The 23,111-nt window shown below is 38.6% G+C and overlaps 1 protein-coding gene across 2 annotated transcripts in view; it reads left to right on the top strand.

Moving 5' to 3' along the window:
- The first annotated feature begins 694 nt into the window (after nucleotides 1-694).
- The window catches only part of TERF1 (telomeric repeat binding factor (NIMA-interacting) 1), a 37,959-nt gene continuing 15,542 nt past the window's right edge, over nucleotides 695-23,111 (top strand). Inside the window, exons 1-6 of one of the 2 annotated variants that reach the window (XM_012000086.1) lie at nucleotides 695-1,161; nucleotides 7,352-7,447; nucleotides 13,906-14,027; nucleotides 15,454-15,540; nucleotides 18,035-18,184; nucleotides 19,836-19,948. In XM_012000086.1, the coding sequence (XP_011855476.1) occupies nucleotides 849-1,161; nucleotides 7,352-7,447; nucleotides 13,906-14,027; nucleotides 15,454-15,540; nucleotides 18,035-18,184; nucleotides 19,836-19,948 (881 nt within the window). In that variant the 5' untranslated portion in view covers nucleotides 695-848. The remainder of the gene's footprint in view (nucleotides 1,162-7,351; nucleotides 7,448-13,905; nucleotides 14,028-15,453; nucleotides 15,541-18,034; nucleotides 18,185-19,835; nucleotides 19,949-23,111) is intronic. The other variant, XM_012000085.1, reaches the window with a different exon arrangement.

Genomic DNA, 23,111 nt, shown 5'->3' with positions numbered 1-23,111 from the left:
AGATCACCCTGAGCAACAGAACGAAATCCTGTCTCAAAGGAAAAAAATAATAGTAATAATAACCAGACCACCCATCCCCACTTAGAATTTCCTTTTGTGCTAAGTTTCAAAATTCAAAATAAGCATTCGCTTATTATTTTCTACAAACTGCATCCTATAGTCGTCTCAAACCTTGATTCAGATACATTTCCATTAGTAGTATAGTCTTTCTAAAGCAGTGATTTCAAAATGTGGTGCCCAGCCAAGTAGCATTAGACTTTCAAATTCAAGGACCCCAAGCTAGACCAGCAGAACAGGAATTCTGGGAGTGGAACCCAGCAATTGTGTTTTAGCAAGCCCCCAGGATGATTTTGATGCATCTTGAGGTTGGAGAAGCACAGATGTTAGTCTGTTGGAATAGCTGTGGCTCGTTGATCAAGCAGTAACAGATGAATACTAAGGTTTAAAAGTGTTATGCTTTACTAACAGTGACAAGTTCTCATTACCCATCTCTTTCTGAAATAGGCTACAGGCAAATGCGTTTTCATTTTAAATAACCGTGTTGTTGCTCCAGTCAAGGTTGCATTTTACAAGGAATAAGGAAGATAAAGCTGCCTCCCCCTATCCTAATCTCACTCCTCGCTCAGCACCGAGTCCTCCAGTTTACTTACAAAGCCCTGCCCTAGACTGGCGGAAAATTCAACGCACAGAGGCAGGAACAGGTCTCGGCCAATCAGAAGCCAGGCTTGAGCCTCTCGCCCACCTCCCGCCGGCGGAAGAGACTCTCCGCGGCCACGCCCCGTGCCCTCGAGAGCGACCCAATCGTTGCTCGGCGCCCGAAGGGGCAGTACCCGCGCGAGCCATTGAACATGGCGGAGGACGCTTCCTCAGCGGCCCCAAGCCCGCGGGGCTGCGCGGATGGTAGGGATGCCGACACTACCGAGGAGCAGATGGCAGAAACGGAGACAAACGACGAGGAGCAGTTCGAGTGTCAGGAACTACTCGAGTGCCAGGTGCAAGTGGGGGCTCCCGAGGAGGAGGAGGAGGAGGACGAGGGCCTGGTGACCGAGGCCGAGGCCGTGGCTGCCGGCTGGATGCTTGATTTCCTCTGCCTCTCTCTTTGCCGAGCATTCCGCGACGGCCGGTCAGAGGACTTCCGCCGGACCCGCAACAGCGCCGAGGGTGAGGGCGGACCGCGTCCGGGCTGGGGACTATGCGGGGGCCGGATGCGGGCCCCGTGGCGCGCGGCAGAGGGCTGGTTCCCAACGTCGCCGAGGGAGGTGGGGAGAGAGGGGCTGCTGCGGCCGATAAGCTGAGAGTCCGAGGCTCCGGGCTGAACTTGTTCGAATCCCGGTTCCGCCCGTTGTCAGCATCTGAGTTTTTCTCAGATTGTTTTCCTATTCGATAAAATGAAAATAAGACCCTGTTTAGGTTTGATGCAAGCATTAAATGATTTAAAATGTATACAGTTCCACTCAACCCAGTACCTTTGTCTCTTCTGGCGCTTTCTCAGCCAAAATACTCAGGTATTCCTGTGGTAATATTCAACAGTCACTGTGTGGCCTCCAGTGACCACCCCACCCCCGCATCAGTGTTATATGTTAATTTGTGAGCTATTAAACCTCATTTGGCCTGCTGGCTGTACAGCAGTTACTTTCTGTATAGTCTTCAAATAAAAGTAAATGCTGGCCACATACCTGTAAGTCCCAGCTACTTGGGAGGCTGAGCGGGGAGGATCGCTTGAACCCAAGAAGCAGAGGTTGCAGATCGTGCCACTACAGTCCTGCCTGGGTGACAGAGTGAGACCCTGTATCAATAAATAAATGAATGAATGAAACCGTTCATGAAATCTGCTGCTCAGACAGCCTATAAGTGATGGACAAAGACATAGATCCATAGAAAAAAACCAGCATAGTTTTTTCAGTCTAAGGTTCTCCCAGCTCAGATGTTTGAGTTGATTAGCGGGGCCTCCCCGATCCCGCCCCTGTCCCAAGATGGGGTTTCACTGTCTCCCAGGCTGGAGTGTAGTGGCGCCATCACAGCTCACTGCAGCCTCAGCCTCCTCAGGCTCAGGTATCCTCCCATTTCAGCTTCTGGAGTAGCTGGGTCTGCAGGCGTGCACCACCACCCGCAGGTGTAAGATTACAGGCGTGAGCCACCGCGCCTGGCCTAGTGTAGCTTTTTGAAAAACAACAGAAAGATGTTCTGGTACTTCATTCATAGTTGGCGCTAAAATTACAGTGCAAGTATATGTTTATAATACTATAATTATGCTATTTAATAGAATTTTCAGAAAGACATATTGACATTTCGTCTTCACCATAATCCTGTGAGTTAGGCAAATAATCTTAGTTTAAGGTACTGATAGGTTATAAGGGAGTGTTTCAGCTCCATGCTTTACCTTCCAGTTCCAAGATCTTTCCTCTATATTGCAGTTAACTCTGGAGCCAGGGATACTTAACATTAAGTAGAAAATTAAATCCTGGAATGAAGCGAGTTCCTCAGAATTATTAAAAAGTTCTCTTAGAGTTGGAGACATCAGTATGAACTGTTTAGCTCATGTAGGTATAGATGACTTAGAAATATTTACATATGCATGTGTAGACATGTATTTCCTTGCTCTGTCAGATAAAAGGGCACAGAAGCAACCTAACTTTGAGTACACCTAGCATCCCGATCTTGGTTTCTAATAGCGTTCTCCAATAAAAGGAACCAGGGCTGTTTGGAGAAGTGACTGATTCTGGAACTAGGACAGGAAATATACAAAATAAACCTGGAACATCTTGTAGTGCCAGGAAGTAAGGAAGTGCAAAAAAAACCAACCAGACAAACACTTCAGTGGTGGGGTTAGAAAGGGACACAGAGCCATCTCCAAGACCTCCCAGTGGCCACAGCTGAACCACTAGTGCAAGAATGTAAAGTGGTATTAGTGTATAAGCTTAAAGTATATCATAAATATCCACGAGTCCATACTGATGTGAATAAATAATTGAATAAATGGGAGAAGAGGCAAATCTTGCATGCAGTATTCCAAGTATTAATAATTTGATGTCGCTACTCCATCCTCAAGGAGGTGGAACATAACTCCTTGAGTGTGGTTTGCACACAGTGACTTTCTTCCAAAGAGTACGGTATGGAAAGGGGGCAAGAGAGAGTTAAGTTCACAGTGGGGAAACCTGACAAACACTACCTCATCTAGGTGAACAGGGCCAACATCAGCAGTAATAGTTGGTGATATGTTCACTTGTAATGAAAATAGAATTTTATCATTGTGGTCTTATTCCCAAAAACCCATCACTTCAGTCTTACTGTGAGAAAAGCATCAGACAAATCCCAGAAGGACATTCTACAAAATACCTGACCAATACTCAAAATGTCATAATCAGAACCAAGGAAAGTCTGAGAAACTCTTGTAGACAACAGGCTCCTAAAGAGATAAGACTAAAAGTAATATGGTGTCCTGAATGGGATCCTGCCACAGAAAAAGGACGTTAAGTAAAAACTAAGGAAATCTGAATAAAGCATGGATTTAGTTAATAATAATGTGTCAACACTGATTCATTAATGTAACACAACATACTAATGTAAAAGGTAAAAAAAAAAAAAAGGAGAAATTGCTTCAGGGTATATGGAACCTATCTACCATTTTTACAGTAATTATGTGAGTTTAAAACTGTTCTAGAAAATAGTTGATTTTTTTTTTAAAGAAAAAAAAAAAAAACCCTGTTCATAAAAACATCCCAGAGCCAAGGTTAAAAACAAATTAACAACAAAAACCCACCTTCAGAGTTGTAGCTCAAGACTGAAGGAATAATCTAGGCTACTCTCATTATTTTAAAGTTAAGGGCACAGAAACCAAAGAGAGTCAGCTGTTTTTCAAGTTGCACTGCTAATCAGTGGCCAATAAGCAAACTGTGAACAGTGTTATTTTTGGGTTCCCATTTTTAATTTTTAAGGACTTTTAATTTCTTATTTTATTGAATCTCAGTTTTCAAAATTGTAAAAATATACAATTCTTGATGCTTTCTAGAAAATTCTTAATTCTTTTATTTAGACTCAGAATTACTCTCATATCTCACAGATCTCAGATAATACCTTTTATAGACTGTTAACCCTACCGTGGGAAGCAGTGTAGTATAACAATTAAGAACATGGACTCTGGAGTAAACTGTCCCAGTTTGATTCCTGGCTCTGCTACTTTTTAGCTTTAACCCTGTCAAAAGAAAAAATTACAACTAAGTTTAGTTTAAAGACCTCACTTAGCTTTATTGTGATTCTGGATTCAGGTAATACTTTATTCCATAAAATAAGTGCTCAATGAATTGAGCAGTTGGAGGTTGACTTTATAGACAGTAAGGACTTAAGGAAGCTAAAACAACAAAAAGAAGATTGGTTGTTTCACAATTACTTGTAAGGCTGGGACAGGGAGACAGAACAATAGATCTGTGGGATGCAGAATGGATGTTGTGTTAGCAGGCATGAAAGCAACAGTAATTTGCTTGTACATATGTCTCCATCAGAGCTCTTGACTGGTTAGGCGCATTATCAATGAGCAATGGTATTTTGAAAGGAATCTTTTCTAAGCAGTAGATCTCAATAATGGGTTTAAAATATTGAGTAAACCATGGTGTAAACAGAGGCACTGTCATCTAATCTTGTTCCATTTCTAGAGCACAGGCTGAGTTGATATAGCATAATTTTTAAGGGCTGTTAGATTTTCAGAATAAGAAATGGGCAATCGGTTTAACTTAAAGTCACTAGCAGCATTAATCCCTAACAAGAGAGTCAGCCTGTCCTTTGAAATTTTGAAATTAGGCATTGACTTCTCTCTGGCTGTGAAAGTTCTCTATGACATCTTCTCATATGAGGCTGTTTCATCTACATTGAAAATCTGTTGTTGGCTAGATGCAGTGGCTCACACCTGTAATCCCAGCACTTTGAGAAGCCAAGGCAGTTGGATCATTTGAGGTCAGGAGTTTGACACCAGCCTGGCCAACATGGCGAAACCCCATCTCTACTAAAAATACAAAAATTAGCTGGGCATCGTGGCATACACCTGTAATCCCAGCTACTCAGGAGGCTGAGGCACGAGAATCGATCACTTGAACCTGGGAGGTGGAGGCTGCAGTGAGCCAAGGTCATGCCACTGCACTCCAACCTGGGTGACACAGCGAGATTCTGTCTCAAAAAAAAAAAAAAGAAAAATCAGTTTAGTGTAACCACCTTCATTTGTGATTGTTGCTAGATCTTCTCAATAACTTGTAGCTTTTACTTCAGCACTTGCTGCTTCACCTTGAACTTCTATGTCATAGAGATGGCTTCTTAAACTTCATGAACCAGCAACCTCTGCTAGCTTCCAACTTTTCTTTTGCAGTTTTCCCACCTCTTTCAGGCTCCTTAGACTTGCTGTGTATTAGGCTGTGGCTTAAAGGAACATTGTGGCTAGTTTGATTTTTTTCTATCCAAGTCAAACTTTCTCCATATGAGCAATAAGGCTCTTTTACTTTCTTATCATTTATGTATTCAGTGGATTAGAACTTTTAATTTCCTTTGAGAACTTTTCCTTTGTATTAACAGCTTGGCTGTTAGGCACAAGAGGCCTATGTTTCAGCCTATTGTGGCATTTGACATCCTTTCCTCACTAAGCTTAATCATTTCTAGCTTTTGATTTAAAGTGAGAGACATGCACTTCTTTCACTGAAACACTTGGAGGGCATGTAGAGTTACTCATTGGTCTAATTTCAATATTGTTGTGTTTCAGGAAATAAGGAGGCCTAAAGAGAGGGAGAAAGGGGAGGAGCTGGTCAGTGGAACAGTTAGAACACACACAATAAGTTTGTGTCTTATATGGCCATGATCTGTGGTACTCCAGAACCTTTACAATAGTAACATCAGAGGCTATTGATCACAGACCACCATACAGATACAATAATAGTGAAAAAGTTTGAAATATTGCAAGAATTATCAAAATGTGACAGGTACAGGTACTGTTAGAAAAATGGGGCGGGCACATTGGCTCACACCTGTAATCCCAGCTACTCGGGAGGCTGAGGCAGGAGAATGGGGTGAACGTGGGAGGCGGAGCTTGCAGTGAGCGGAGATGAGCCCCTGCACTCCAGCCTGGGCAACAGCAAGACTCCGTCTCAAAAAAAAAAAAACATGGTGCCATTAGACTTGGCTCAAGCTGGGCTGCCGTAAACTTTCAATTTATAAAAAACATGCTATCTGCAAAGCACAATAAAATGAGGTATGCCTGCACCTATCCTTGGTGGTACTCATTAAAATTTTAATTAGTTGCTTACATAACTTTTTGTTTAATTTGTGTCGTCTCAGATTAAAACCTTCATGGGGGCAGAGACTGGCTATCTTAAGTCATCACCTCCTAATACAGGCTGGCAGTAGATGTTCAGTAAATATTGAATGGCTTGTGTTTAAATTCTATATAAATTTTGTGCTCTCTTAAAATCCTGTTAAATTCTATTATGACTGCGTATGGTCCAGATAATCTCTGGTATAGCATAAGATTATGTTAGAATTGAGGGAGGAAATTGGGTAAAAATATATTTGTCTTATATGCCTAATTGCTAAAGAACTGCTTTTCAGTTTGCTAGTTTTTTAAGCTTTTTATATACACCAGCCAAGCCCTGGGTTAAGTGTAATGGTAGTGGTGGCACCTTCAGGTCTTAGGTTAGATATTATTTCCTCAGAGAAGCCTTCCCTGACACCTCCTCTGTGCAGAAGATACTTAAACACACAGATTTCTTGTTATATGCTTCCAAAGCATTCTGTACTTGTCTTTTTAAAGTTTTCGCCACATTTTTACTTCAGTAGTTCAATGGCTTGTCTCTCATTGCTACATGGTAAAAAGCTCACTGTGGTCCATGAGTATGGCTTACTTGGTATTGTATGTAGTCACTGCCTGACTCAACATCTGGGTGGGCATTCTAGTTTTGGTGAGGTTAATATTAATATGTTTTAAAATACAGCTTTGTAAGCTAAGCAGACTCACTTAATTGAAACATTGATAAAAATAATATAAAATATTTTCTGTTATATGACATGTTTCTAGGTATAAGTTTCCAACCAGTGATTTTACACATTTTACAATTTGTATCTAAATCTTTTTTGTTAATGTAGACTGCTACTTGTGAAAGAATTTTCAACAATTTTTATTCTGCACGTGAAAGTTTTATTTTTTAAGAAATGTCTTCATTGCTATTCTTTTTTTTGTTCTGATTTTTAATCAGATCTTAAATGTACAACTCTATGATAATTTTTACAACATGTTTGTAGCCTATTACTGAACAAACCACACAGTGGCACTACTGGATCAAGTTTGATTTTAATAAAATTTACTTTTTTTCTTTTTTAGCTATTATTCATGGACTATCCAGTCTAACAGCTTACCAGTTGAGAACGATATACATATGTCAGTTTTTGACAAGAATTGCAGCAGGAAAAACCCTTGGTAAATATGTGTTTTTATTTTATATTGGAAATATTTCAATCTGTGTCTAAATGTAAGACAATGAGAAGAAACAGATTTTTTGCGGGGGGGAGTTTGCCTACAAGTGTCTGGTGCATAGGGGTGTGAGGTGTGTGTGTGTGTGTGTGTGTGTGTGTGTACACACATACAGTCATATCTAAAGCAAGTAAAAGAAATGTAGTCCCTGTCACCTTAGAACATTGGTTCTCAAACTTCAGCCTGCTCCAGAATTACTTAAAGGACTTATTAAAAAAAGAACATAGTGCTGAGTCTCCCTACCTCCCATGAGTTTCAGATTCAGTAGGATGGGGATGGGGCTCTGAAATGTACATTTCTAATAAATTCCCAGGTGATTCTGATGCTACTGTTGGGGAAGTGTGTTTCATTGACTCTGTTTGGTAACTTTGTGGTGACTCCAATCATACACACTCTGTTTTTTACTGGCAACTATTATATTTGAAACCTTTTATTTGAACTTGATGCCAGCACTTATTTATGTAAGAAGTACAGTTTATAGCTGTAATCTCCCTCCCTTGTCTCTGTAGTTCATTTTAGATTGTAATGGGCAAGCCTGATTCAGTTTATCAGCAATGGCTGGTATTTACAACATGGTCATTTTAAAAGGCTATTTGATGCAAATAATTTTATATTTAGATTGGTTTTTATAATTTACAAAATACTTTTCCAACAATCCTGAGTAGTGGGCAGTACTTACATAAAACTGCTTGCTTACTGAAGTGTTGTCTTACATAAAATCCCAGTATATTAGCACCACTGTCAAAGCCCCCACTAAAGTAGCTCTGGCTGATGTAGTCAGCTTTGTTTGGGGCGTGAGGGTAGGTCTGGAGTTGGTGCCAGTACCATAAATGGACAGAACTAGATAGAGGCAGAATCGTTGTGAAAGAAACAGAGCTATAGGTAGGCCTGGGCCAGTTGCTGGAGAAGTAGCAGGTTGGAGCAAAATTCTAGACCATGCATACTATAAGTTGACACTGTTGTTAACAGGGTTGTTTTCCAAATTAAGGTGGAAAAGTATTCTAAAGTGCCTGGCAGTGCTTTACACATAGCAGTTGTTCAGCACGTCTTAGTTGCTTCCTGGATAACCTTTTCTCCAAAAAAGGCAGGAGGAATCCAGATTTTATGTGTGATCTCATGGTTTAATCTTGGAATTTACCAGGATACTCTTTTGGATATATCCTAGATATAATGGGCAAGGGTCAGCTATCAAGAATCAATGTATTTCACCATGATACACTCAACTGAGGCAGCATTTAAAATTTTATGTGTTGAATTTTCAGCTATACATAACCCCTTTTTTTTGGTTTTGTTTTGTTTTGTTTTGTTTTGCTCTATAGTGGCACTGCGTAATAGAGATATGTGAGCCACATGTCTAATTTAAAATTTTCTGATAGCTATGTTAAGAAAAGTAGGCCAGGCATAGTGACTCACACCTGTAATCCCAGTGCTTTGGGAGACCTAGGCAGGCGGATCGCTTGAGCCCAAGAATTTGACACCAGCCTAGGCAACATAGCGAGACCCTGTCTCTACAAAAAATTTAAAAAATTAACCATGTGTGGTGCTCAGGAGACTGAGGTGGGAGGATTGTTTGAGCCCAGGAGGTTGAGGCTGTGGTGAGCTGTGATTGTGCCACTTCGCTTCAGCCTGAGTGACAGAATGAAACTCTGTCATGAAATTTAGAAATTCCCATTCCAGCAGGTGTAGCTAAAAAAAAAAAATAAAATAGATGGAATTAATTTTGATAATCTTATTTAACTCAATATTTCTCAAACACTATGTCAACAAGTTATCAGTGTAAAAAATGTTAGTAAGGCCAGGCACGTGGCTCACACCTGTAATCCCAGCTCTGGAAGGCTGAGGTGGGCAGATCACTTGAGCCTAGGAGTTTGAGGCTGCAGTGAGCTATGATCATACCACTGTACCCCAACCTGGGCAGCACATTAAGACCCCCATCTCTTAAAAAAAAAATGAAATATTTTACCTTTTTTGGAGTAAGTCTTTGAAATCTCATGTGTATTTTATACTTAAGGTACATCTCAATTCAAACTAGTCATATTTTAGCTGTTCAGTAATTATGTATGGCTAGTAGCTACCATATTGGGTTTAGTCTCCTACCCCACATAACTTTGACAAGATTGGACATGTTTGGGGTGGTGTGGCCTTAGACCCCCACGTAGCTGCAATATACAGCAGATATCTTAAAGGGGAAATGCTTATCATCCTCCTTTCATGGAACTTTAAGCTTTTTTTTTTTAGACAGGGTGTCTCTCTGGCCCAGGCTGGAATGCAGTGGTGCCGTCATAGCTTATTGCAGACTCAAACTTTTGAGCTTGAGTGATCCTCCCACCTCAGTCTCCTGAGTAGCTAGGACTACAGGTGCACCATCAGGCCCAGCTAATTTTTAAATATTTTGTAGAGACGAGGTCTCGTGTTGTCCAGGCTGGTCTTGAACTCCTGGCCTCAAGTGACCCTCCCGCCTAGGCCTCCCAAAACTCTGGGAGACTTAATGTACCTTTCCACCACAGCCTATTGCATTGCCCTGGAACTCAGCACATGTCCTGTGGAGAAAAACCAATCATGTTTGCAGTTCCTCTAGTTTCTAGTCGACTGTGCAAGTCCCAAGGAAACCACCAAAAGCTGTTCTTATTTGTCTTTCCCCTGTAAAGTCGCTCTGGCTGGAGTACACTGGATCCTCAGCCTTATCCAAAATCAGCTAATCAGCATCTCACCTCAAAAGGGATTCTCTCTGGAATTTTAGTTAATCTCATTTTCATTGCTTTCCATGGCTATCCCATGTCTTTAGCAACATGATTTTGGAGTTTAACTGTTTTCTAGTTGTAGTGTGAGTGTTTTGTTTGCTGCAGTATACTACATCCCATCTGGAAGTAAATGTCTATACTGTAAATTTTTTGAAGCTAAGAGCTAACATACATTTTTCTATATGTCACATTTATAAGAAGGAAGGCAGATAAGTGAGAAGGGTTAAGTAATGTCAGTCAAGAAATACTTATTTGAAAATGTGTGTTGAAATTAGTTTCTGAAAGAAAGCAAGCAGATGAAAAATGAGGAAGAAAAAGTAGGCAGTCTACCTTTGCATCTTCATTTTACTACTTTTGAGACACAGTAAGTGATTTTTAAGTATCTTGGTGTCTGCTTCTACTACTTGCTAGGTGTGTGAGCTCTCTAGCTCTCAGATCTTACTGTATAAAACGAGTACCACAGTGCCTGACACTCAGTGTTAGTTACTAGCATGAATATCTTTTGTACACCTTTCTTACCTTATGCTGCTCCATTTTTCTGAAGTGTTCTCCTTCCCATCCTTGGTACTCTACACTTAGTTTATCTGTTTATCCTTAATGCCCCAATTTGGATGACTTCTGTTTCATGAAGGATTCACTTCTAGTATTCCTACTTAGAGTGAATACCCTGTTCCTCAAATACACCAGATTCTGCTTGAGAATTTAATCTCTGGGAGATGGGTGTAGGCATCAATATTTTTTTTTCTTTTTTCTTTTTTCTTTTTGTTTTTTTGAGACGGAGTCTTGCTCCGTCGCCAGGCTGGAGTACAGTGGCACCATCTTGGCTCACTGCAACTTCCATCTCCTGGGTTCAAGCGATTCTCCTGCCTCAGCCTCCTGAGTAGCTGGGACTACAGGCGTGCACCACCATGCCTGGCTAATTTTTCTATTATTAGTAGAGAGAGAGTTTCACCATGTTGCCAGGATGGTCTCGATTTCTTGATCGGTGGATCATGAGATCCGCCTCCCAAAGAGCCACCGTGTCTGGCCATGCATCAGTATTTTTCAAAAGCTCTTCAGCTGTTTCTGAGGTATAACAAACATGGAGAACCATTGGCATAATGCACAATTCCATTAAAGTACCAGTTATATTGGTTTGTTTGCATGTCTTCCTCCATAGCTGGGATGTGAATTCCACAAGGTCAGGAACTTTCTTCTTCATGTTTGTATCCTAAGTACCTGACACAACCTGGAATATAAAGAGACTTAGTATGTGAATGAATATATTTTTATATTTAAAATGTTGGAACAACAATTTGGAGAGGACAACAGGAAATAAAGTAAAAATATTTGAAACTACAAATATTTAAACTGCCTGCTCACTCTGGTTTTTAAAGGAAAAAAAGATGTGCTATTTAAAATGCTCTTTATTCGGTTGGACTCGGTAGCTCACGCCTGTAATCCCAGCACTTTTGGAGGCCGAGGCGGGTGGATCACCTGAGGTCAGGAGTTTGAGACCAGCCTGGCCAACATGGCGAAACCCCATCTGTACTAAAAGTACAAAAGTTATCCAAGCGTGGGGCGGGCACCAGCTACTTGGGAGGCTGAGACAGGAGAATTGCTTGAACCCAGGGGGCGGAGGTTGCAGTAAGCCGAGATCGCGTCACTTCACTCTAGCCTGGTCAAAAGAGCGAAACACCATCTCAAAAAATAAATTAAAAAAAATAAAAAATTCTCTTTATTATGCTTATTTGTTGCATACTTGCTATGGGACTACAACTGTGCTAGGATTACAGGGGTTTAGAAAAATACACTAAGTGGCTCCTGCCCCCCAAAATTTGAAATATTATGCATGATAGACTATGAAGTTTTTTGTCTTCAAGACACTTTAAAATCTAATAGGGTTGTGGAAGTAAGTATAAAGTACTGCAAGGCATTAAAAAAGGAATAATGATACAAGAGTTTCTTTTTAATTAATGGAACGCTTCATGGATTTTTGTGTCATCCTTGTTGAGGGGCCGTGCTAATCTCTGCATTCTTCCAATTTTTATATATGTGCTGCCAAAGCAAGCACATACAGGAGATTTAGAGAAAGGATATTTCCTAGTCTCTTAGCTGCTGGGGTAAGGACAGCGTTCAATAAAGAGGTGGAGTTTGCGCTATGCCTGTAAGAATTGCTAGAGTTTGTCAGAAAGAAAGTATAAAAATGGTAGTCTATCCACATCCTCAGATGTGGTGTGGGGGTGGGGGGATGGTAGTCTAGACAAAATGAAAACATTAGCATTATTTTGAAAATAAATTGTAGTTTACCTGGATAGTAGAACTCTTGATTTCCATATACAACTTCATAAACTTGGTCCTCACCCAGGCTTCCTATGATAGTAAATGTTAGCACCATTTATCCAATTATTAAAACCCAAGAGTCCTCCATTTTTTTCTCATACTCTACATGCAATCCATTAACAGGTTCTATTGTACATTCAAAATAAGTTCCAAAACTGATTAACTACTTGCCTCTTCCATCATCTTTCTAAGAGCGTGCATCCAACTTGCCCACTGACCTTCCTCCTGCCCTTTGTATTTGTTTTTTCAAGACAGGGAGGGTCTCACTCTGTCACTTATACTGGAGTGCTGTGGTGTCATCATCACTCACTGAATCTCAGACTCCCTGGCTCAAGCAGTCCTCCCACCTCAGCCTCCCGAGTAACTGAGACTACAGGCACACGCCCCCACCTGGCTCTTCCTGCCCTTTGAACATCAAACTCCTCCTCAGGATCTTTGCACTTGCCATTCCCTCTGGAATGTTTTTCTTCCAGATCTTTGGGTGACTGTGCCTTCTGCTTCACGTTATGCTGTTCTCAGCTCCACTGTCACTTCTTCAGAGAGGTCTTTAACCTGTCTGAAAGAGCTTCCCCCTCCCCTACCATTCTTCATTTCCAGTACCTTTTTTATTTTTTCTAGCCTTTACTACTCTGAAACTGTATTTATTTCTCATTAGCATGTGAACATCATGAAAGTGGGGATTTTGTCTTATTCACTGAGACATTCCAAGTTTTTAGGCAAGTGCCTATATATAGTGAGTGATCAATAAATATTTATTAAATGAATTGTAGACTGTAGATGCTAGACATATAAGACGTTATAGTGAAGGCTCTTGAATGTCCGAATGAGTTGTTGCTGTGTAATTTGCTAATTAGTTATCAGTTGTTGTGAGTCTTTGTTCTGAATAACTTGATCATAATTCTTTTAGGAAAGCTTAATAATAGTACAACTATTATCTCATTATATAGTCACATAAATTCTGTGAGATAATATTTATTGTCACCATTTTATAGATGAGAAAACTGGCCTGTCTTGAGGTTTGTTGTAGTGCATTAGACTTAGGAACCACTTAAGAATTCTGTTGCTATGACATGTTATGTAAAATAGTTTAGTTTTTAAAATTCATATTTTTGTAAAGAAATCTTCAAATGTTTGTTATCTCATCAACCTTTTTCCATTTGAAATTGATCTTAATGAGAAAATTAACTTAGAAAATAAAATCACTTCTCTAAACTGGTATAAACGAGGAGCACCTAGCACATAGTATATACTCAATAAATATTTAAAGGAATGCGTTATTAAAAACTGACAAAGTTCTACTTAGCTTTCTGAGTTAACTTATTTTTGTTCTGTTTTTAAAAGATGCACAGTTTGAAAATGATGAACGAATTACACCCTTGGAATCAGCCCTGATGATTTGGGGTTCAATTGAAAAGGAACATGACAAACTTCACGAAGAAATACAGAATTTAATTAAAATTCAGGTATGAATAAATAACTTATGCTTATAATTATTATATTTCTAGAAAATAAGAACATTTAACACTTAAAAGAAATTAAGAGAAACCTAGTAGAGGTTGAGCAATAGTAAAATTTAATGTATTGTTTCTCTTCAGAAATTTGACCTTTGGTTTATAGCCTTAACATGATCACTGGGGGCTGGAACTTAATGTTCCATACTTAAGTATATGTTGCCCCCATGTTGTGGAAAATTTTAAAACCAGGGATTTGTGCTCTTCCAATTGATATTTAAAGATTATGGAAAAAGTAGATAATATTTTTAATTAATGGTAAATTTTAGATTTTTCTAATCAAGAGTATGTAAAATTTTAACCATGTAGGGAGAATTTTAGTAGACAGTGAGTAGTTTTAAAAAGTCATTCAAAGATACAGTAGCTAGCAGTCAGAGCAAATACTAGGTACTTTCTTAGTTAAATAAACTTTTTCTCTTTTGAGAATTTTAAAAATTTATTTTCAGGTTGAATAGAAAAGAAAAGCTAAGTCATTCCCCACCTTCCCAAGAATTAGTGTGGTGATAGTCAAGTAGAATTAGGACCTGAAGAAAAGAAAATGGGCAGAAAAACGACTGTTTCCTTTATGAATTCAACCCAGAGCAAAGAGATTTGTCATGTTATTGCAATCTTTTAGACCGCTAGAGAAAGCAAGTCTTTCTTAATACACTACTGTAAAGTCAAATGGGCGACAAAGTTTATAGCAGACATTTAATATATACCTTACTATTTGCCAGGCACTGTTCTAAACTCTTTCACATAAAACTCTTACGTCCTCATAACAATCTGATGAAATAAGTACTATTGTTTCCACCATTTTACATATAAGGTAACTGGGGCAACAAGAGGCTAAGTAGCTTACCAAGTTTACATAGCTACCCAGATGGTAATAGTGGTCCTGTCTTACCCTGTTACCAAAAATGCCAATGTGTGAAAAAAATGATCTTTCAAAAACATCTAGCTTCTTAGGTTTGTATTAGATATTTTCCAGGGATTCTGACTAGCAAATTTTATGTATCCTAATCATCACAAACATCATCTACCTCCTCTTATTTCCCTTTTACTCAAAATTAATATTTAGGTAGGTCCTAAATGTCCATGGTATGGCTTCTAATTTATTTACTAATACATGCTTTTGATTTGGCCTAAATTAGAGATAGAATGCTGGGCATTTATGAGTAAATGTGCATGGGACCAGTGCAAATTTTTCATGTCATTTCAAGCGACACTTATTTTGTCTTTGAAAAAGTATTTTATATCTTTTATCAAACTAAAATTATTAAACTACATAAAAATGTTTTCAACAGAGGATTTCAGACTTACTTCAGTTATCTTAATAATTAAATAACTATTAGATATTTTTAAACGCAGTCTAAGGTTGGTATTTTTCATCTTTTAGGCTATAGCTGTTTGTATGGAAAATGGCAACTTTAAAGAAGCAGAAGAAGTCTTTGAAAGGATATTTGGTGATCCAAATTCTTATATGGTAATTATTTAAATTAAAACCACAGAATTTTAGAACTGTTTATGTAGAATGAGGAAAACTGAAAGAAAATTGGAGGAGAAAATAAATGCTTTATCTTTTAAACAGTATAGAATAATACTGTGCAATAGAAAAACTATGCAAGTCACATGTGATTTAAAATTTTCTAATAAGCTGGATGCAGTGGCTTACACCTATAATTCCAGCACTTTGGGAGACTGAGGTGGGATGATCCCTTGAGCTCAGATATTTGAGACAGCCTGGGCAACATGGGGAGATCCTCATCTCTCCAAAAAAAAGAAATAATAAATAATGAAAAATAAATAAAATTTTCCAGTAGTCATATTAAAAAAGTAAAAAGAGGCTAGGTGCAATAGCTCATGTCTATAATACCAGTACTTTAGGAGGCTGAGGCAGTAGGACCATTTGAGGTCAGTAGTTCAAGATCAGCCTGGGTAAAACAGCGAGACCCTGTTCTCTACGAAAAAATTAAAAATCAGCGAGGTGTGGTGGAGCAATACTATAGTCCTGAGGTGGGAGGATTGCTTCAGCGCAGGAAGTCAAGGCTGCGGTGAGCTATAATGCTGCCGCTGTGCTCCAGCCTAAGCAACAGATAGAGACCCTGTCTCTAAAAGTAAATAAATAATAAAATAGTATAGTATTTGCATATAACATATGTACATCCTCCTGTATACTTTAAATCATCTCTAGATTATAATAACTAATACAATGTAAATAGTTGTACTGTTTAGGAACAAAAAGATACAAAAAAGTCTGTATGTGTTCAGTACAGGTGCAATTCTTTTCCCCCATACATTTTGTGGAAGAAATACCTGCATTTCTTTTGGGTTTATATGAAGAGTAGAACTGATGAGTCATAAGGTGTGTACATACTCAGTTTTAGTAGATATTGCCAAGCTGTTTTCCAAAGTAGTTATGTCAATTCCTCCAGTAGTGTAAAAGAATTCTAGTGGCTCCACAGATCTTACATCTGGGTTTTCATTTTAGCCATTCAGGCAAATATGTAGTGCTGTCCCACTGGATTTTAATTTGTTTCCCTGATGAATAATCAGATTGAGCACCTTTTGATAACGTTAGTAGAAAGAGTTGGAGAGTGACTACCTTAATCCAATAAGGAACCTGGGCCTAGTTGAGGGTAGGTTGGGCAGTTTTGGCAAGGCTTTGTCTATCTCTAATATAACCCTGTCCCTGGGGTATAGCCCTCCAGAAATTTGTCTTTTGGGTTTCCTACCCTTATATTTTCTCCATAGCACTATGAGACTACTGAAAATTCTACTCTCCTCATACCTCCCAGAAGAGGAAAACTGACGGCCAGGAAATATTAAGAGGTTAAGATAAGTACTTAACCTCACTAGTATTAATGTTGCCTCATTAGAGCAATATTAAGTACTATATTGGAACACTACTTCCCATCCCTTAGACTGGCATCAATTAAAATGTCTTAGAATACCAATAGTTGTCTCAACAAATTGAGAAATGATTGTACTACCTGCCATAACTTCCTTTCAAGACTGTATATTGGTACTTCTTTGGGAGATCATTTTAGCAAAATCTTTTAAGCATGCATTCCAGCAATTTCACTTCTAGACAATATCCTAGAATAGCTGGTTTCACTTTTAACTGCATATTTTAAAAGCCATAAAGCTTTAAAGACAACAAAAAACCAAGGCCTTCCTGAGATAATTGCTCTGAGATTGAGCCTAAGACTTTTTTTAAAGTTCTACAGCTTTTATTGTGCAGCCAGCATTGAAAGAGCTACTGTCCAAGGAAAACACATACAGTGCACAGAAGATAATGTAGAAACATGTTGAAGAGCAATACAGTAATTGCAAGTAGCCTAAATCCCTCAGTAGGTTTGAAGAATGGATGAATAAGTGATGTTTTTGATCAGTGTAGTACTTTATAATGGCAAAAATAACTACTTCTAGGAATATCAGATCAGCATGGATAAATGTTGTAAACACAGAGTTGACTAAAATGTAGCAAGTTTCAAAAGAATACAGATCGTACAACACCATTTGTAGAGTTAAAACCATGCTAAGTAATGCTACGTGTTATTTGTGGATACATACATAGTGCAAGTAAAGGAATTCATGGGAATGGTGAATTCTAAATTCAGGGTAATGGTTACAGTGAGGAGAGAAAAGGGGATACAATCAGATTATGGTAGTAAACAGGGATTTTAACCATATCGATTATGTTTTATTTCTTAAACTGGGTAGTGGGTACTCTGGTTTATAATACATATCTTTTTGCATCTGTCTAAAATATAAAATATTTTTTTAAATGAGGAGAGACCAGAAGAAGTAAGAAAAAAGTACATTGGCATGTCATTTAAAACTTAATTTTAAAAGTATCTGTGTCTCTGAGTTTATAAAGTAAGTGATTTCTTTCCAATTAAATAATATATGACAAAAATCCTTGTATCTGTAACTTTGTGTGATTTATGTTAATTCATTTCTTCTCTTTTCTTTAGCCTTTCAAAAGCAAATTGCTTATGATAATCTCTCAGAAAGATACATTTCATTCCTTTTTTCAACACTTCAGCTACAACCACATGATGGAGAAAATTAAGAGTTATGTGAATTATGTGCTAAGTGAAAAATCGTCAACCTTTCTAATGAAGGTATACATAGTATTCAAGAGTGACTCTAATAATAGACTTAAAGGAAATGTTATAATAAAGGAGAATACTTGAAATAGAAATCCTTTAAAACTAATGGGAATTTTTTGTTGTGGTTTTGTAGAAAGGTGTGGTAAAATGTTACATTTTGTGGACCTCATTAAAAGATTTATGAGTGATCTTTGTAGTACTTTTGTAACTTTTCAAAATTAGGAAAATTTTCAAAAGAAAAAGTTGAAGGGAAAACTTAGAATGAATTAAAAATAAGAAATAGGCAAAAGCAAATATTTATTGTAATTTAAGTAAATTTTAAAGACGTTTTTAAACACATTTTTGGGGAAAAGTAGAATTGCATTAAAGAAGGGCCTTTTAAAATTTTTCTAGGCCAGGTGCAGTGGCTCATGCCTATAATCCTAGCACTTTGGGAGGCCAAGTTTCAGGAGTTCGAGACTAGCCTAGGTGACATGGTGAAACCCCTTGTCTACAAAAAAATTAGCTGGGCTGGCACGGTGGCTTGTGCCTGTAATCCCAGCACTTTGGGAGGCTGAGGCGGGTGAATCATGTGGTCAGGTGATCGAGACCATCCTGGCTAACACGGTGAAACCCCCTCTCTACTAAAAAAATACAAAAAAAATTAGCCGGGCGTAGTGGCGGGCGCCTGTAGTCCCAGCTACTCCAGAGGCTGAGGCAGGAGAATGGCCTGAACCTGGGAGGCAGAGCTTGCAGTGAGCCAAGATGGTGCCTCTGCACTCCAGCCTGGGCGACAGAGCAAGAGTCTGTCTCAAAAAAAATAATAATAATAATAGCTGGGCATGGTGGCATACACCTGTAGTCCCAGCTACTTTGGGGAGGTTGAGGCTGTAGTGACCTGAGATTGAGCCACCGCACTCCAGCCAGGGTGACAAAACGAGACCCTGTCGTTAAAAAAAAGACATTTCTGGTCAGGCGCAGTGGCTCATGCCTGTAGTCCCAGCACTTTGGGAGGCTGAAATGGGTAGATTGCTTGAGCCCAGGAGTTTGAGACCAGCCTGGGCAACATGGCAAAACCCCGTCTCTACAAAAAAAATAAAAAATTTAGCCAGGCATAGTGGTGCACGCCTGTAGTCCCAGCTACCTGGGAGGCTGAGGTGGGAGATCACCTCAGCCCAGGAGGTTGAGGCTGCAGTGAGCTGTGATTGTGCCACTGCACTCCAGCCTGGGTGACAGAGTGAGACCCTGTCTCAAAACAAACAACAATAAAATTTTTCTAGTAACATTTTATTCTCTGTCTTTACCTCAGAAGTTTTAAGTTGACAGTGTTATAGTGGAGCATCTTGATTGAGATAATTTTTATTTCAAAATATATAGAATTTATATTTTTTTCATGCAGCCTTTTCTCTTAAAAATTGCCTAGAGAGCATTTTGTCTATCAAATATATTTACAAGGAAAGACCACCTTCGTAATGCTGATAAACCAAGCAGGTAGCTAATGTAGCTGCTGGCAGTGTCATAATTATTGGTGAAAATAACAACACAGTGCCCTTTATTGGCCTGTGAACAGATATATTGGCTATGACTATCAAAGAATTACAAGGCTTAATTTAATGCTATTTGTTTAAAATGGCTTAATGCATTTCTTCCTATCCTCCTACCTCCACACACACCATTTTTTAAGGCAGCAGCAAAAGTAGTAGAAAGTAAAAGAACAAGAACAATAACTTCTCAAGATAAACCTAATGGTAATGATGTTGAAATGGAAACTGAAGCTAATTTGGATACAAGAAAAAGGTTTGTAATTTAATCAATTTGTGTATTCTTTGTTTTATGAATGTTCTGTCTTTATGTAAAATTGATGCGAGTCTTTTTGTTAAAAATAATTATTGAGTAGCATGTTATCTTGCTGATGATTAACATTTAGGTATTTGGAGTACTGTAGAGTTATTTCATGACCTGTGCAAACTACATATGCCAAGCAAAAGTAGAGAATAAGAAAATATTACAGTTTAAATAATGTGGATAGTTTACCATTCTTACTGAGGGTATGCTTAGGAACAAAGGTGAGGTTGGACTCCTGTGCCCCTTAGTTGTTTTTAGATTCTACATGTTCTCATTATGTGATTCATGTTTCACTGTACTAACAGTCTAGTATATTAAGATATTATTCGTATATCTTCTCTAAGGGTAAGCTCACTACTTCATCTGGTACTTGACTGAAGAAATAGTGATTTGCTTTAATACTGGAGGAAAACAAGCTGTGTCAGTCCTGTATATTGAGAGATATGTTAAGTCTCCAAAATTATTTTTTCTTTAGGGATTTTCAGGGGTGATTTTGTCTTTTGTTTTAGAAGCTTAAGTATCTTCCCCTATTGAGGAAGCTATAACTCTGATATTATAAAGATCTTCTTTCCTATTGAACCCATGGTCTGTTTTCTCTGTTCTTCTACCTTAAACCAAGGCCAAATAATCAAATTTCTGTGGTCTCTGGATGGGTATATTTGGAAATGGATGTAATATTACTTTCTTCTTGGGAACAAGACCTAAGTGTTGCAGGGACCCCATCTTAACTACTTATTTAGAGGTAGAGATTGGGGTTCAAGTTGGATGTACACTGGACTTGTCACATCTTAGGACTGAGGCTCTGTCATCTTATAGTGGTCCCTCCTATTGTTCCTGCCTGTCAGAGCATGACCTGTTCCTTTCATCTCTCCAAAGGCTGTACTAAAGTCTTATTTCACATTGATGTACTTTTTTCTAAAACCCAGTTTAAGAAGTAGAGATTCCATATTTATTGGCCCAATTACTTCATTTTGTTTCAAAAATCAAAGTTTAATGATACTAATACCCAATACATTCTTGTGGGCAAGCCATCCTGCTCATAATTATACTACTAATACCATGGTTCTTACAGATAATGACAAGCACACTTCCTATGGACTCTCCTTATATAGTACTACCCACTTATTTCAGATGCTCTCCTAGACACAAACACAGTGCAATCCATGTGTACAAACAGAACTCTTCATGTTCTCATTTGCCTCTCTACACCCTGCCTCTCTTCTTTAACCTCACACATCCAGCTGTCTTTCCAAGTATTAAGAACCCCACCTCAGAAATGCTTCTCCAATCTATTTTTATCTATATAGCTTTGTACCATTCAAATCCATCCTTGACATAACTTCCAGAGTTAGCTTCCAAAAAAATAAATCTCTTTAGATCACTCCCAGCTTAAAAACTTTTTGGCTCCTATTTCCTACTAGATGAGTCAGAATTTATTGCCATGGCTTATAAAGCCTTACATAGACCCATTCTATTTTTTTTTTAATATACAGTCTTATCCCTAAGCATGAACCCCTCCCTGTCCACGTACATCGTACTTTCTAGCAGCACAGAACTTCTCCCTGATCTTAAAATGTTAGAAGTTTTCATACCTCTGCCCTTGCTTTGTTTCTTCTATTTGAATTCCTATCATTTTATTTTCTCCAAGGCAAGCTCTTACTTGCTATTCAATCTATCTCAGAGATCACCTGGATGAAGTCTTTCCCAGCTCTGTAATCAGAGTTGTTACTTCTGTTTTTTCATAGCATACATCTCTATAAAAGGACTTATCTTCATTAGTAACTTATCTGTTTACCTGATTCTTTCACTAGTTTGAGAATTATTTGAAGGTTCTTACTTAGCCTTGAAGCATCTTAATTAGCTTGGTATCCTTGTTGCCTAATTCATTACCAGGCATACATTAGAACTTGCTGTACACTAGTTACAGGGAACAAAACTAAAACTAGAAACAGCGTAAAGATCAAGAATTGAGCAAATACCAAAACCATCCTGGAAGCAGAACCAGGGCAAATAAAGCATTAAATCACCAGTGTCAGGACAGTTACCAATAAGGGTTCAAGTAAAGCAAGTATAGAATCAGAAGTGTGATTGTGAGGTCAGACAAATCCTAGAAAAATTGAAACCCCCATGTTATGAAGACTAGATGAAATAAATATTTTGCTCTGATAAAGCTTATACAGTTGTTCGTTGGTGTTTGAAGGGGATTCGTCCTAGGACATCCACTCTCCGTGAATACCAAAATCCACAGATGCTCAAATGTCTTACAAAAATGGTGTAATAGCCGGGAACAGTGGCTCACACTTGTAATCCCAGCATTTTGAAAGGCTGAGGCAGGAAGATCACTTGAGCCCAAGAGTTTGAGACCAGCTTAGGCAACATGGCAGAACCTTGTCTTTACAAAAATTAACCAGTCTTGGTGGTGCATGCCTGTAGTGTCAACTATTGAGAGGCTTAAGTGAGAGGATCGCTTGAGCCTGGGAGGTCTGCAGTAAGCTATGTTTGTGCCACTGCACTCCAGCCTGGCTGACCCTCTGCAAGACCCTGTCTCAAAAAAAGAAAAAAAAAAGGTGTAATATTTGCATGTTACCTACATACATCCTCCCATATACTTTAAGTCATCTCTAGATTACTTAAAATATCTAACACAGTGCTGAAATAGTTGAGATGGACAGCTTCATGGAGATACTAACCCTGAGCAGGGGCTTTTGTAGGATGGTTAAGATTTTTACAGATGGATAGAAGAGGAAATACCATTTTAGGAGAGAGGAATAGTACCAGTGAAAGCGTGGAGGTGTAAATAGTCATGTTGTGTGTGTGGAAACCATTTTAACTATAGCAAATGGGAACTTAATCAATTCCCAAAAGTTCACTTGGAGACTGGTGGGGAGAACCATAAATTAAAATTGAGCCCATCAAATTGTATACTTTAAACATGTGCCATGCTTTTTATGTATCAGTTATACCTTAATAAAGCAGTTTTTAAAACTTGAATTCATGGAAATAAAGTGCCATGGAAGAGTTTTTGAAAGAGTGTTATTATAAATGCTTGACTATAGCATTAATTATGCTTATGTCTGGAGAAGCTTGATTTGATACCTCTTATAAGTATAAGCAT

This window comes from Mandrillus leucophaeus, unplaced genomic scaffold (assembly GCF_000951045.1).
Source record: "Mandrillus leucophaeus isolate KB7577 unplaced genomic scaffold, Mleu.le_1.0 Scaffold616, whole genome shotgun sequence".
NCBI lineage: Eukaryota > Metazoa > Chordata > Mammalia > Primates > Cercopithecidae > Mandrillus > Mandrillus leucophaeus.
The sequence above is the reverse complement of the archived record's forward strand: the minus strand, read 5'-3'. Positions and strand labels throughout refer to the sequence as shown.